Consider the following 16787-nt stretch of genomic DNA (forward strand, 5'->3'; position numbering starts at 1 on the left):
TTTTGGAAGTCAGTTCTCTTCTTCTACATTGGATTCTGGGTGGTCAAGCTTGCATGGCAAGCATTTTTACCCGCTGAACCTGGAAATTTATTTATTTATTTATTTTATGTGTATGAGTGTTTTGTCTGCATATATGTAAGTGCATATGGTCGTAAGCTGCCATGTGGGTGCTGGGAACTGCACCTAAGTCCTCCTCTACAAAAGCAGCCAGTACTTTTAACCACTGAGTCATCTCTCCACCCCACAAATGTTACAATTTTTTAAAAAGTTAATTAAATTATTTTTATTTTATGTGTATGAGTATTTTGCCTGCAAGTATGTTAGTGTACCTGTGTTGTGCAATGCCTGTGGAGGCCATAAGAGGGCATCAGATCTCCTGGAACTGGAGTTATGGACAGTTGTTAGCCACCATGCAGGTGCTGTGAACTGAACCCAGGTTCTCTGCAAGAGCAGCCAGTGCTCTTAATCACTGAGTCATCTCGCCAGCCCTAAGTGTTGGAAATCTTAACTGAGCTGTCTGAGTGCCATGTCTCTTGTTTCAACTGCTTCATTCAGAGATAAGCCACCATAGCTTCATTCAGAGATAAGCCACCATAGCTTCATTCAGAGATAAGCCGCTATTGTTACTGTGCCTTGGCTTTGCCATCCACAAAGTAGAAGGATCATGTCAGCATTGTTAATACCAAAGTGGTCCTGGCCCGGTTGACTTTGGAAGATCTTTCTTTTAGGGTGGCAGTAGGACGGTTTCCTCTCCTGGCAACAAATTTAGAAGTTGGCACTGGGTCCTTGGAACACTTGCTGGACAGGAGAAGTCTGGAAAACCACATCATTCACGTCTTCAGCAGATCTGACAGGCCCAAAGGAGAAAGCCTGAAATAGAGTTGGCTGTTCTTAATCTTCCACAGGCTCAAGGGAGCTATTTGTCTAGCTCTGAATAACCCATTCTACCAAGAACAGCCTGGGAATTTCCTTATATGGCAGGGTACTTGTCTGGATGGCTTCACTGGGCCCACGTGCTCAACCCATCCTACCAGCAGAGGCAAGAATTGCACTACTCAAGATTGAGAAATGAATATTGAAAAGGCTTTGAGGCTATTTAAAGCCAAGAAAGGTTTTTGAATTACAAGGAAGTAGGATACTATTAATCTCCATCTCTGAGGGTTAAACAAGAGTGCAGGGACCATAATATGGCTACAGTGGGGCTGGGAATATAACCCAGTTGGTAGTGTGTTTGTCTAGCATGCATGAAGCCCTGCGTTTTTATTTTATTTTTATTTTTATTTTATTTTATTTTTGAGACAGGGTCTCCCCATAGCCCCAGCTGTCCTGGACCTCACTGTGTAGACCAGGCTGGCCTCAAACTCACAGAGATCTGCTTACCTCTACCTCCCAAGCACTGGGATTAAAGGCATGCGCCATCACACCCAGCTGAAGCCCTGATTTTAATCTCTAGCATCACATGAAACAAATATGATGCACACCTGAATTCTGGTACTTGGGAGATGGAGGCAGATCAGAAGTTTAAGGGCATCCTTGGCTACAATAGCAAGTTTGAGGAAAGCCTGGGCTACATGAGACCCTACTTTTTTTTGAAAGTATATAGTTGCAGAGATATATATTAGATATGAAGAACATCCTGATAACATTAAAAGATTCTAGAATAAATTATACAGGTTAGAGGAACAAACAGTGATATCTGTTTAAGCCAGCACTGTTCAATAGAGATACAATGTGTTCAAGCTTTTCAGTAGCCAGGGCTATGGAAATATCTCAGTGGCACAGCACATACTTAGTGTGCTCCACTGAGGCCTCTAGGTTTTATCACAGGAATTGTGACAACAACAAAATACATAACATGGGTTTGGTGACACCCACCTATATTCTCAGAATTTAGGAGACAGAGGTAGGAGGATCAGTATAAGTTCAAGGACAGCCTGGTCTATATAATGAGTTTCAGGCCATCCAGGGCTATATAGTGAGACCCTATCTCAACAAAACTAACAATTTTAGGTGCCACACAAAAAAAAGTAAAAAAAAAAAAGAAAGAAACAGTGAAATTACCTTTAGAAAGTATTTTATTGAACCAAACAGATTCAACATATTATCCATATGTAATTGACACAGAGATAATTGAGATGTTTCACAATGTTTTCTATATTGGTTTTCAAATGAAGGTGGGTTTTATAGTTACAGCAGATCTCATTTCAGACTAGCTGCATCTTAAGTGCTCAATGTACAAGTCAAGAATCATCAACAGGCTTTGGAGTGTAGTTTGGGGGTAGAGCACATGTTTAGCATGGCTATCTAGGTTTAATTCCAGCACACACACAGACACAAACACACAGACAGACAGACAGACAGACACACACACACACACATGCACTCTGATGGTTCATCTTCATTTTCAACTTTACTGGATTTGGAATCACCTGTGAGACAGAATACTGGGTATGTCTGTGAAGATGTTTCCAGAGAGGTTTAATTGAGAAGAGAACATGTACTTTGAACATGAGTGACTCCATCCCATGGACTGGGGTCCTGGACTGAATAGAAAGGATAAAAAAGAGGAAGGCAAAGCCAGGCGTGGTGGCACACACCTTTAATCCCAGCACTAGGGAGGCAGAGACAGGCAGATCTCTGTGAGTTCAAGGCCAGCCTGGTCTACACAGTGAGTTCCAGGACAGCTGGGGCTACAGGGAGACCCTGTTCCAAAAAGACCAAAAAAAAAAAAAAAAAAGAGGAAGGCAGCCAAGCAGCAGTGTCCATCGCTCCCTGTGGCCTGACTGTGGAGGTGTGACCAGTTGTTTCACACTCTATGTCCTCAAACCTTGAGCCAAAATAAATCCTTCCTTAAGCAGCTTTTTCTCAGATATTTTATGACAGCAAGGAAAATGGTAACTAATACTGTGTAGCATTACCATGCCACATTACTGTTAATACCTGAATAAAACAGCTTGACTCTGAACTCTAGTCTTTTAAGAGTGGGCCCAAGCCGGACGTGGTGGCACACGCCTTTAATCCCAGCACTCGGAGGCAGAGGCAGGTGGATCTCTGTGCGTTAGAGGCCAGCCTGGTTTCCATAGTGAATCTAAGACAGCTGGGGCTACAGGGAGAACCTGTCTCGAAAAGACCAAAAAAAAAAAAAAAAAAAAAAAAAAAAAAGAGTGGGCCCAAACTTAGAGGATACCTTCTTCCCCAGATATCTGTTGGAACTGTGCTGAGGAACTTTGCTCTTGAACTGTGTCCTGGAACTGTGTCTCAGAGTAAGGTCTCACCTATCCTTTTATTCAAAATTGTCTCTCCAACCAGGTGTGGTGGTGCACATCTTTAATTCCAGCACTTAGAAGGCAAAGGCTCTGTAGAGCCAGTTTGATCCACATAGCAAGTTCCAGACCAGCCAGGGCTATAGGAAGACCCTGTCTCAAAAAACCAAACCCAAACAAAACAAAACCGAAAACTGTTTCTCCAGATCAACTGGGGAACCATAAAGTCACATCTACCCTTATCAGCAAGCATTCTTTCGCAATCATCATTGTTTTCAATAAACATGCAAGCCATCTTTCAGCAGTTTGATACATTAATTCTTATGCATACCCACATTCATTCATTATCTTAGGGTGGAGTAGCAACCTAAGGTTCTCAGGAAATAAGATAAGGTACCCAGGTCACAAGAGCACATGGTTCAGTGAGTTTGCCAAGGATAATTAAAAGTCATCAATGCATTCTGTCCTTTTATAAGTCATTCCTGCAATACATGCACTATGCAAACATAACCCATAATAATTATTTGACAACAAATGACAAATACAAAGCGTAGTCTGGTTTTAGACAAAGACAGAATGTTTTCTAGAAGGGTTTCAAGCCTGAGGGCCTATGAGGCTGGAAGGCAGAGAAAACCTTACCTTTTGGGGCCCTTCTTGACCATCACCATTGCTCCAAACACCATGTGTAGAACACATGTAGAGGTATTTCCAGCTGTCTGTGATATAGGCTGGGTAGAGGTCTCACAGGTCTGTCAGAGTCAGAGGGAGGAGTGAGCTGAGGCTAGCTACTCCCATCACCCATCTCAGTGACTCTGTCCTCCTGAGCTGAGCTCCCTTTATTTCCCTCAGAACATACAAGTCTATATTATATATTTAATCACATGCTGCCTGGCTTCTGTCTCACACTGTGAACACCATAAGGGCTGGTACTTCCTCTTGGTCACCACCACAGACTCAGGCTAGTTCAGTGATTAGCATACTGTAGACAATAATATTTTCTGAATATGAGGGAACTTCACTCAGAGGAGAACCCATGCAGTGAATGAGCCAGATCTCAGCACCTCAGGTTTTCTCTCAAAATTTCTGAACTGATATCCATCCACATTGATATTTCTGTGAGCCACAAGATGAAACAAGTGGAAGAAGTAGCATGGTTTTCAAGTGTCTCAGGAAGGAAAACCTCCACTCTATTCCTTAACAGTGCTGAGTGCTTCTGGAAGTTTCTTCCTGTTTCATCATTAGAGATCAAGGTAGTTATTCCTTGACAATAGTTTTGTATTGCTTGTTGACTGCTATGTTGCCCAAGCCGATCCCCCAAATCTTGAACCTCAGCAATCCTCTTGCTTCAGTCACCTGAGTGATTGGAGTTTTGGGACTGCGTAACTGTTTCTGTGTTGTTACTTTGCCGTAGCACACAAATTACCATTCCCAGCCCTCTTACTTTAAAAAGAAGATTTATTGGTGCTGGAGAAATGGCTCAGCGGTTAAGAACACTAACTGTTCTTGCAGACTACCTGGGTTTGATTCCCTGCACCCACATGGTGGCTAACAACTATCTGTAACTCCAGTTCCAGGGAATCGACACCCTCTTCTCCACAGACATTGCACGACATGGGTGCACTTACATACATGCAGGCAATACACTCATACACATTAAATTTAAAAAAAAAAAAAGGTTGTTTTTTGTCTTGTCTTTCTGAGACAGGGTCTCCCTGTAGCCCCGAATGGCCTGGAACTCCTTATGTAGACAGGGCTGGCCTGGAACTCTCAGACTTCTGCCTGCCTCTATCTCCCAAGTGCTGGGATCAAAAGCATGTGTTACCATACCCAGCTAAAAAAATTTGTTTTTATTTATTTTCTTAAAAAAAATTTTTTTTTGGTCTTTTTGAGATAGGATCTCCCTGTAGCCCCAGCTGGCCTAGAAGTCATTATGTAGACCAGGCTGGCCTTGAACTCACAGAGATCTGCCTGCCTCTGCTGGGGTTAAAGACATGTACCACCACACCTGGCCTAAAAATATTTATTTTTATTTTATGTGTATGAGTGTTTTGCCTGCTTGTAAATGTATCACGTGTGCATTGCCTGCAGAGGCCAGAAGAGGGCATCAGATCCCCTGGAACCGGAATTACAGATGGTTGTTAGCCATCATGTGGGTGCTGGGAACCAAATTCAAGATCTCTGCAAGAGCAGTCAGCCTTAACCATCTCTCCAGCACCCCCCTCTTTTTTTAAAGCTGTGGTTCCAGCTGGCCTGGAACTCACTATGAAGACCAGGCTGGCCTCAATCTCACAGAGACCCACTGAATGCTGGGCTTAAGGTGTGTGCCACCATGCCCGATTTATTTTTAATTTTTAATTTTATATATATATGTGTGTGTGTGTGTGTGTGTGTGTGTGTGTGTGTGTGTAATGTACACCTGTGAGTGCAGGTGCCCCAAGGAGTTCAGAAGAGGGGGCTGGATCCCTTGGAGCTGGAATTACAGGTGGTGAGCTGCCAGACATGAGTGCTGGGAATGGAACTTGGATCTCCTGAAAGAGTAGTATGTGCTCTTAACAGATTAGTCATATCTTTACTACCCCATCCCCTTTTTATTTTTGAGACAGGGTCTTGATAAGTTGAAAGCCTGGCCTTGAACTTAGCTTGTAGTCCAGGTAGGCCTTGAATTTGTAATCCTCCTGTCTCACCTTCCTGAGCAGCTAGGATTATAGGACTGTGTTGCTAGGCTTGGCTTGGACTCTGGAACTGTTCAACAACAAGGGGAGGAGACCAAGGTGAGTCACTGGCACAGATGCAGGCTAATTCAGCCGAGGAGACTAACTGGGTCTTAGAACATTCCCCAGCCTTCTTCACCATCTCACCGGGATTTCAGCATCTAACAAGGAAGAGGGTCTGTATTACTAGAAAATTTCTGTTCTTGCAGTTTGGGAGACACTGAGACTACCTGACAAGGGGGATGGCAAACAAGGCAGGTCTATGATGGGCAGGGGGAGAGGAGGGAATGGTAATTTCATGCTGTCTGACTAGCACCCCCAACCTTGGCTGCAGAGGACAGCAGGTGGAGGAAAAACTGGGTGGCTGACTTCTAGAGACTGGGAGGGTGTCAGAAGACCCCCTGACTCCCTGTGCTCAGATTCCCAGGTCCACACATACATAGAGGGCAGGGACACGCTTGCCTGCCTCCCCTATGCATACCAAGCGCACAGGCTGACACTCCCACACAACGCTAAGCACACCCTCGTCAAATGACTTGGCACAGCCTCCTGACAGTTTACAACATGGGCACACACCATCCACCGCCCACTCCGACCAGGACCCAGCAGCTGGATGCTTTTGCAGCCTGCCAGTCTGAAGGCCTTGCCAGCCCTCCCTCTCTTCCAGGGCTGGGTTTTTCCAGCTGGAGCCTCGCTCCCTCTACTGCAATCTCTGGAAATTGGTGTCTGACGCGGCTCCTCCTGCCCATTATTTATTTATTTATTTCTCCTTTTCTTCCTGCTGAGACCCTCCTGTCAGAAGGAGAGCTGTAGTTCAGGGACAGAGACAGGCAAGAAGCTGCAGAGAGAGCTGGGGGCAGAGAGGACGTGGGGAGGGACACCTAGACATCCCTGCCTACTTACCCCAGGAAGCCATGAACACCGGGCAGGAGGCCAAGAGAAATGAGGGAGACTACAGGAGGAGAGGACAGGAAGCCTTGCTTCAGGACCGAGCCCACCTGAGCCAGCAGCGCCGGCTCAAACAGGCCACTCAGTTCTTACACAAGGACTCTGCTGACCTGCTGCCCCTGGACAGCCTCAAGAGGCTTGGCACCTCCAAGGACCTGGTGAGCCCCTTTCTCTCTTCTCTTCTCCATATCCTGGGGAGCAGGGTGGGGGACAGGAAGCGGGCAGACCCTCAGCCTTCTGATTCCATTCTCCTGCCAACTTGCAAGGCTTCCTCCTGACCCTCCCCAGTTCTTCCATTGGGATATTCCTTGGCCTGATGGCCCTCGGGATCCCTGTTGTCACAGCTCAGTTTCCCCCATCTCCTTAGAGCCCAGGGCTTCTTGGGGACAGTAGAGAACTATGCTGTTTAGGAGTAGAAGTCTAGGGAACCTGGAAATCCAGTGGAAGAGCCATGTGAAGCCACAGGGCCCAGAGAACTGGCCAGCTTAGGGTTATAACTCCCTGTGCTCATCAGGTTCCCTCAGAGCTGCCCACATATTTATCTTATTTCATAGACCTGACCATTCTTTGCTCTTTCTCTTCAGCCTAAAGCACTGAAGGTTTTCACATTCTTCTGGGCATCAGGGGTTCCCATGGCTCTGGCCTGAACCACCTGTCTCTGTGAAGCTGTCTCCCTCTGTCCATTCTGGTTGAAGGAGCCCCCAGAGGGGATAGGGCTGGGGTAAGGATAAAGAGGGAAGAGGGGTCAGGGTTGGCTGCATGCACAGTCTTTGCCCTCAGAGAGGCAGCAGTTAAGAGCTTGCTTGGGACCAAATCCTGATACTGTAACTTGGGAAGTTAAGTCTCTGTGCCTTAGTTTCTTCATCTGTTACATGAGGATAAAATTGTCAGCATCTACCTGGTAAGGTTGCTGTGAGAGTTTTGGGAGCTTCCACATACGTAGGACTTGGGGACAGTGCCTGGCTAATGGAAAGCACTAAAGAAATTGGATCAGTATTTTCCCCACTATGATTCCATTTAGTTGAGAGATGGAGAACTCTGAAGGGCCCAGAGACTATGGACTTCTATGCTGTGGAAGCCACTTCTCCCTGGGGGCAAGTGAATCCCTCAGCTGCTTTTCTGACCAGGCCTTACCTTTCTCTTGTTCTCTTAGCCTGGATTTCCCCTCCAGAAAACCCTTAGCTCCATCCCAGCATCCCCAAAGGAGACCAACAGAGCAAAGCTGAGGAACAGGGAGAGGAAAGCAGGTTCTTTGGCTCCCAGGGGCTTGGACTCTTGTGCTTCTCCATGTTCTGGGGACCATCCTACCTGACCCAGCAGTTTCCCTGTGGACATTGCCATCCTAGAATAACAGCCCTAGCCTTCTAATGAGGTCCAGGTGTTCCCCCTCTCTCCTCTGCCTCAGCACCTGTACTGATCTCTAGCAGTTAGCTCCTATGACTTTGAGAGTGAAGAGGCAACAGGCTGGGAGCACACCCCCACCCCATCTCCCTCCTTGGAATAGCTCTGGAACAAACTTCCCAACAGTGGGAGAGGCCTGGTGGCTGAAGCCACCGTGGGAAAGGTAGGACATGAGAACAGCAGAGTCCCTTCTTCCCAGCTCAGGCTCTGAGTTCACTGCACTTTCCCAGCGCTGGCAGCTTGCTGCTGGGAGGAACCACCAAGCCTCATGAGGTCAAGGGTGGAAAAACAATCCCAGGCTCCCAAGGGGAGAGGGCAGGTGGAGAGGGGGAGCCTGGGCAGCTACTGCCATTCCTCAGGAGTCCCCCACCCCAATCCCAGAGTCTCACTACGTAGTCCTGCTGGCCTGAATTTGCTATATTATATAGCCCAGGCTGGCCTACAACTTTTTTTTTTTTTTCCTTGAGGCTGGGTCTCACTATGTAGTCCTGGAGCTTGCTGTTTTGAATTCACAGAGATCGACCTGCCTCTGCCTCCCAAGTGCTGGGATTAAAGGACAAGTTCTTTTAAGTTTATAAAAACAGAATTTTATGCCAGGTGTGGTGGTGCACGCCTGTAGTCCCAGCACTTGGGAGGCAGAGGCAGGCCTGATCTATGTAGTGAATTCCAGGACAGCTGGGGCTACAGGGAGACCCTGCTTCAAAAAAGTCAAAACAAAACAAAAACAAAATTAAAAAACCCAGAATTTTATTTTTGCTTTTACTTATTATTTTTTGGTCTTTTAAAAATATTTTATGAGTGTTATGCCTGCATGTATGTAAATGCACCCATGTTATGCAGTATCTGCAGAGGATAGAAGAGGGTGTCAGATTCCCTGGAACTGGAGTTATGGATGGTTGTTGGCCACCATAGGTGTGCTGATATTCGAACCCAGGTCTTCTGCAGGAGCAGCCACTACTCTTAACTGCTGAACTATCTCTCCAGACCCTTTCCTGGTCTTTTTGAAACAGGGTCTCCCGGTAGCCCAGGTGGCCTGAAACTACGCTGATCAGGCTGGCCTTGATCTCCTAGAGATCCACTTGCCTCTGCCTCCCAAGTGCTAGGATTAAAGGTGTGTGCCACTACACCTGTCATTTTAATTTTTGAGACAGGTCACTATGTAGGCCTGGATGGCCTGGAACTCACTATTGAGACCAGGCTGACCTCAAATTGAGGTGATCCTCCTGCCTCTGCTTCCTGAATCCTGGGATGACAGGTATATGCCACCAAACTTGGCTGAAATTAAACATTTTAATCTTTTTCTGTTTTTAGTATCAGAGATTTAGTACTAGATAACCTAGGTCCTTGTGCATGCCAGGCAAGCACTCTGTGACTGAGCCACACACCCAGAGCCCAGGAGGCATTTATTGTATACTGACCTAGGCCCTGGGACATAAAGATGAGTAAAAGAGATCTGACTTCAAGGGCTCTCCAGGCTGGGTGAGGGTGAAATCCAAAAATAACATCTATGAGATGCATGACCAAAGGAGCTGAGAGGAAGGGAGCTGGAGGACAGAATGTTCCCAGGAGGCAGAGGCCTGCACTACTTACAGGTATAAGTGGAATTACAGATGTAGAATAAAGGCCTTCTACTGAATGAACTATGGGAAGCCACTCATCCAGGATGGTCTAGTGAGAGCAAGGAAGAGGGGTTTCAGCAAGAGAGGAGAGCAGGAGTGGAGCCTGGCTTCAGGAAGAGCAGTGTTGTTGGGGGCACTGTGTGGAAAAAAGAGGTGGACCGTCCAGACAGCCAGCAGCCAGGCCATCTAGAGACCAGCTTAGAAAATATGGGCTTTCACTATACCAGCATTTTTTTTTTTAAGGTTTTACAATTTTATTAGAATTTTAATGAAAAAGAAATCCTCAGGGCAGGTGAGCTACCATACCAGCATTTTATGCATGAGAATAATACATTTTTTTTTTTAGATAACCCAGGCTGACCTTGAACTCATGACAGTTCTCCTGCCTCAGCCTCCTGAGTATTGGAAGTACAGGCATGCATGCACCACCATACCTGGCTTGTGTGGTTATTTTTACATCTTTTAAAAAAGATTTATTTTTAGGGGCTGGAGAGACGGCTCAGCGGTTAACAGCACTGACTGCTCTTGTAGAGGACCCAGGTTCGATTCCCAGCACCCACATGGTCGCTACGAACCATCCTTAACTCCAGTTCCAGGGGAATCCGGAGCCCTCTTCTGACCTCTGTGGCATTGCATGACATGGGTACACTTACATACAGGCAGGCAATGCACTCATACACATAAAATAAAAATAATATTTTAAAAAATATTTATTTTTAATTATGTATATGTGTGTTTGTATGTATGTATACAGGAGTTGGAGTTACAGGTGGTTGTAAGCCAGCCAATGTGGGAGCTGGGAACCAAACTCACTTAACTGCTGAGCCATTTCTCCAGCTCCTGTTTTTACATTAAAAATTTTTATGTGTATGCATGTATTGCCTGCATGTAGGTAGGTGCATTTGTGTCATGCAGTACCCAAAGAGGTCAGAAGAGGGCATTGGATTCCCCTGGAACTGGAGTGAGGATGGCTGTTAGCCACCATATGGGTGCTAGGAAATGAACCCAGGTCCTTTGTAAGAGCAACCAGTGCTCTCAACCACTGAGCCATCTCTCCAGCCCCTATTATTACATATTAAGCAGTTTTTCAAACTTGAAAGTGTACAAGAGTCTTGTTCAAACAAGATTCAGGGGCTGGAGAGATGGTTCAGCGGTTAAGAGCACTGACTGCTCTTGCAGCGGACCCTGGTTCAATTCCCAGCACCCACATGGCGGCTATGAACTGTCCTTAACTCCAGTTCCAGGAGAATCTGAAGCCCTCTTCTGATCTCTATGGCATTGCACAACATGGGTGCACTCACATATAGGCAGGCTAGAATACACTCATATACATAAAATAAAAATAATAAAATATAAAAAAAAACCAACAAGATTCAGGCTAGGAGTGCAGCTCAGTGGTAGAGTGTTTGCCTGGCACTAGCTCCACCAAAAAACTAGAAGAATGCCAGTAAAGCTGTTGATTTGAGCACAGCATTGTGAGCAGCAGGGCTTTAGAGATGTTGGAGTGCAGTTGGTGCAGTGAAAAGACAACAGTCCTGGAGGCTGGCTCCTGTGAGTGGAGGTATCCAGTGGCTCAGCAGAGCTGTGAGAGTCTGGATAAAGCAGAAACAGAAGTGGGGGTATCCCTACAAAGGGAGGAAGCTAAACTAGCAGAGTCCAGGCAGTGACTGGGCTAATAAGGGTAGCTGAAGATGAGGGAAAGACCCCAGATAGTCCACTAGTCTAATCAGAACGTCCTGTCATTTTTAAAATTTATTATTTTATGTGTATGAATGTATTGCCTGCATGTAAGTGCACCCATGTCGTGAAATGCCCACAGAGGACAGATGTCAGACTCCCTGGAACTGGAGTTACAGATGGCTGTTAGTCGCCATGTGGATTCTGGGATTTGAACCTGGATCTTCTGCAAGAACAGCCAGTGCTCTTAACCTCTGAGTCATCTCTCCAGTCCCCATATCATATTTTCAAAAAACCTTTTTGTTTTTTGAGCTGGGGTCTCATGCAGACTTCTCTGGCCTTGAACTTGCCATACAGCTGAGGATGACTTTGAACTCCTGATCCTCCTATCTCTTGTGCATGCCAGGTGTATGTATATCATGCCATTAACCATAGGATCTGGAGCCCATTTTAGGTTGAGGTCAGAGGAGGAAAAAAAAAAAAACCCAAAATTTCTAGTCCTCCCTGAGACAGTTTTTTCTGAACACAATACTGGTTGCTAACTGTTCCTTCAGTCGGGGGGGGGGGTCATCTAACCCAGACTGCTCTCATCTTCCCATTTCTCGCTGAATAACAACCTGTTGAGGTCCCAGAACGATGGGAAGATTTGATCTGCAGGTTCACTCTGCTTTAAGTCTTTGGCTGCTGGGATCCTCGGCTGGCTCCAGCCACTTTCTCAGGCCTGGGTGGACCTGGGGTGAGCATCCTGAAGTTTGTAAGTCATAAGATAAAGAAGCAAAGGCCTGGATCTTGGGCTTAGACCTGCCTTCACTGTTTTGTGATGGAGTCAGCAGCCACACAGTGTGATCCAAAGACGCCTGGTGGAGGGAAACCAGAGCCAGCTTCAGGGGGAGACTCCTCTAGTGCAGGCCCTGATCCATGGCCATGACAGAAGGACAACCAGTGGGACACAGGTTCCAGCTCTTCTTATCAACTGCAAGGTAAGAGGCCTCCCAGGGCACTGACTTGTATTCAGCAGCCCCCCGAGCCCGCTCACTTGCTGACCTGGCCCACTTCATCTGCTCTCCTTTCTGATTTGGCCTACAAAGGAGGGAAAAAGTCATCTCACTTCTTTCCTGGCCCCACATCTGCTTTCCTGTCTTCCTCTTGCCTACCTTCTCTGTGCAATGCCTTCTGTTAGCACCATTGTATCACAATGTCCACGCACTTCTATCAACGTGTATTTAAATGTGTGTGCCTTTCAGTGCACTCAACAGATTAGAGTGGTATGTGCACATATGGAAAAGGTTCATGTTCCAAGGCTCCCCATCTTTAAAAAGATTTTTATTTTTTTCACTTATGTACATGCATGCAGTGTGTGTGCCTGCAGTGGCCACAAGAGGGCATCAGATCCCCTGGAGCTGGAGTTACAGGTGGTTGAGACACCAGACGTGGGTTCTGGGACTAGAACTCAGGTCCTCTGGATAAGCATCATGTTCCCTTAACCCACGGAGCCACCTCTCCAGCCCCAAGGTTCCTTGTTTTGGAGCCACTGGAGCACCTACTTATTATTGAACCATTCCAGTAATGCCTATGGCCCCTCTGCCCATAAATCTTTCTTCCTACGCCCCAACCATCCCATGTCCACATTCTCTAGGCTTTTAAGGCCCAGCTCAGATGTTGCCTCTTCCCTGAAAGCTTTTTTTGCTCTCCAGCAGGAAACAGCTTTCCACCCTCCCAAGCTGAGGCACTGAACTCACAATCCTTCCACAGACCTTAAAATGTTCTTCAAGGGGGAGTTATATTTTACTTCCTTCACACTCCTGAGAACAGCATTCACTGAAGTTACCAGCAATACATCTTATTACATAGTACTCAATAAATGTTTGGAATGAGAACACTTCTTTTTCTCGTGTATACATCCTAAGTGCCTGTCTATATCTGAAGACAGAGGACTTGTCTTCCTGTCCCCAGTGGTGAGCTTCTTGGTCACCCATATGTGAGTGTCTGCAATCTGCATAAGAGGCTTGTCTTCTCAGCTCCCCCTCCCAACCTGGAGTTCTCTAACCAAGAGGCCTTTAACTTCCCATGAGTTCCTCTAAACATCCAGATCCTTCCTTACTTATGGACTCATCATGTGGAGTTTCACTTACTTGATTCCTTTCCCCAAGAGTCAGTTTCACTTTTGAAAACTCATTTAGCCCCTCATTTCTGAAAATCACAGGACTGGGAAAGTTGAAACCCCCAACCCAATCACTTCTCCCAGGACTCACCAACCCACCACATATCTTCTTTTAGTGCCAGGACCAGCTGCTTCGAGTGGCCGTGGACACAGGTACCCAGGACAATCAGATATCAGCGGCATGTCTCAGGCGCCTGGGGTAAGAGCTCAGCCAAACGAGGGCAGGATAGGATGTTTCTTCTCTGTCTTTGACTAAGGTCTCACTAGGTAGCCCAGATTGGCCTCAAATTCAACATCCTTCTGCCTCAGCCTCCCAAATATTGGGATTACACCCCCACTTTGGGCTTGAGCGTGGGCTCCTTTTGGGGGTGATGAAAATATTCTCAAAGGATCTAGAGAAGATAGTTGCACTCTGTGAATATACTAAATACTATTGAATTATATACTTTCACAGAATGAATTTTGTTGGGCATGGTGGTACATGCCTATAAACCCAACACCTGAGAGAGGTATCAAAAGGAAAACTAAGAGTTCAGGGCAGCCTTGTTACATAAGATATTTGAACCAGCCTAGGCTACAGGAGACCCTATCTCAAAAAACCAAATCTCCCACCAACCCAAACAAAATCAACATCAACATATGTATTTGATGGCACGATTTGTATCTCAATATAGCTGTTAAATTTAAAAAGTGGAGGTAGGCTAAGCAGCTCTGGCAGGGCAGGGCAGGGTTTAGCTCCACTTGGGTCAGGGACTGGGAGCTCCCATCAGTATAGCCTTTCTAACTGCAGAGAATTAGGAGGGGGAATGGTGGTGGCTATAACCCTTGCTTTCTAACTGCAGGTTAGGGAAAAAGGTCCCCAAAGCTCCAGGTGGGGACCTGGCACCTGGGCCCCTAAGTCAAGTGGAACAGCTGGAGCTAGAGCTGGGGCAGGAGACTGTGGCATGCTCAGCTCAAGTGGTGGGTAAGTCCTCCGTGTCCTACCTCTCACCTCTCCTCTCTTCTGGGTGGGGCAAAACAGAGGGTTTCTTGGCCCTGCCAGCACATGGCATTCCTGAAGATGTTCTGATGATCTCCTACTCTATGCTATTTTCAACCTGGGGAATGGAACAGACAGGAGAGGGGTAAGTGCTGGGACGAGGGTGGTAGTGATCACAGGTGCAACCTTGTTTTCCAATGGTTTCCTACAGATGTGGAGAGCCCTGAATTGTGCCTGGGACTGCAGACTCTGCGCTCCCTCAAGGTAAGGCACTCATGCTTGGGACCCAAAGTGCTGGAAGGGGTAGAAGGCAGAGGGTGGAGGGCCAGGTCAGATTGACAAAGAGACTCCAAGATGTGGACCTTGGATCTTGCTTTTTCAGTTACCCCAAAAGAAAATCAGGAAAACAGGGTTCCTCTCTGACTGGGCAGAATGGGAGCAGGGGTGGGCAGAACAGGAGGGGGAGGGAGAGCAGGTGAGCTGGCAGGAAGGTGACTGCACATCCTGGGTCCACACTGCAGTGCTGCATTGACCTGGACCGTGGAGTGCTGCGGCTGAAAGCCCCCTTCTCGGAGCTGCCCTTCCTACCTCCATTCCAAGAGCCTGACCAGTAACCACTATCTCAGCCTGTCCCTAGGGTGACACATTGCCTTAGGGGAAGAGCGGTGTGGAGACTACTGTGTCAGTCTCATTTCTCACCACCCTGACCCCACAGTCAACCACCTCCTTCTCTGCTTCTTATTAACTGTCCTATGCTCCAGGAATTTCTACTAAGGGTGTCCATGATTCTGGGGTCTCCATTCTCTCTCATCCCCTATCAAGAACACAGCTAAGCCAGAGCTGCACAAAGGGATCTACAAAGAATGGGCTCCAGCTTTTACCCTGGCTGTGGAGTCAAAGGCTGCAGTCACCTGCTGCCCTCACCTTCCCAAAGCCCACCCCAAGCTCTCCTCCACTGCCCTTTCCTCTATGTCTCCCACTAGACTGCCACACCCCACTAGTCTGGGTTCCTGGACCCTCCTAATCCTGTACCCATCTGCTTATAGCTGAGTCTGGGATGACATGCAAACGGGATAATGTAATTCAGCAAAGAGGAGGGCTTAGCACAGAAATGTCCAGTCCCTGGACTGAGGGCTTTCAGTGGCTACCCTTTCTGGGCTGCAAATGTCTGAGTCAGTTACTGATGGGTAACCAGGCCGAACCTTGGCTCTATCTCTGACACCTTTGGATCTGTCCTTCTCCACCTGCTTTTGCACTGTTGAGCCTCTCAGTTTTAGGGGAGTATAAAGGAGCCCCATGGAAAACTGCCCCTAGAAGAGGCTCACAATGATGAGGCTGTCAATCTGCAGACATGCACCATCCAGTGTTTCTTACTTCTAGAACTATCCACCTCCTTAGGCCTCCTTTCTACCCTCATCTTTGGTCTTCTGAACTTGAGCATGCTTTGTGCTGGAACCATGGCTTTCTATCTCTCAGCTGGGCTCAGAGTTCAGGTTCACTGACTTGCTTGTGAAGAGAAGCAGGCTAGACTCCAAATGTCTTTCTGGCTGATCTGACTCTCAAATCATGGCTAGGGATAGAGACAATGATCCAACTAACCCAAACCAGGGAACCGGGACCTTTAGGTGGAAGTAAAATATGAATCCTAGAAAGGACTAAGGAGGAACCAGAATGCAAGCTCAGCTTCTTCGCCTCTCTCAAAGGTAGAGGAGGGGGCTCCTTAGCACATCTGTCAATTCCGAAAAAATTGCCCTCCCTCATCACCTTGCTTTGAGACCTCTGGTCCTTCTCCACTCTGTCTCCTGCTGATAATATAATGGCAGACCTGTCCCAGGGCAGGCCCTCAGCCTGCTTTTCCATTTGAATAAACACTTCTTTCTTTAAGCTGTGTCCTTCTGTGGTCTTCCCTGCCTCGTGGGAACTCATAATGCCTCTGCCCTTAGTTCCTTAGGGGAAGGAAGTATGGCTTGGGCCATCCCCCAGACAGACCCTCTGACTGGAGCACAGTGGAGAGTAAAGGCTTGTGAA

General features: G+C 47.0%; 1 protein-coding gene across 3 annotated transcripts; it reads left to right on the forward strand.

Moving 5' to 3' along the window:
* The first annotated feature begins 5699 nt into the window (after positions 1–5699).
* Positions 5700–16643, forward strand: Nrip2 (nuclear receptor interacting protein 2). 3 transcript variants are annotated; one of them, XM_017796173.2, is made up of 7 exons: positions 5700–6150; positions 6883–7080; positions 12450–12599; positions 13897–13979; positions 14623–14740; positions 14971–15023; positions 15281–16643. In XM_017796173.2, the coding sequence occupies exons 1-7, from the start codon at positions 6052–6054 to the stop codon at positions 15315–15317; spliced, it is 738 nt and encodes a 245-aa protein (XP_017651662.1). In that variant the 5' UTR covers positions 5700–6051; the 3' UTR covers positions 15318–16643. The 3 variants fall into 3 exon arrangements, 2 of the variants coding, with proteins under 2 accessions (XP_017651662.1, XP_017651661.1); XM_017796172.2 differs by having other exon boundaries at positions 5701–6150; positions 14623–14744; XR_001872250.2 differs by having other exon boundaries at positions 14623–15023; positions 15281–15374.
* The last annotated feature ends 144 nt before the right edge of the window (positions 16644–16787 follow it).

Source organism: Nannospalax galili, unplaced genomic scaffold (genome assembly GCF_000622305.1).
Source record: "Nannospalax galili isolate Female #2095 unplaced genomic scaffold, S.galili_v1.0 scaffold589, whole genome shotgun sequence".
Taxonomy (NCBI): Eukaryota; Metazoa; Chordata; class Mammalia; order Rodentia; family Spalacidae; genus Nannospalax; species Nannospalax galili.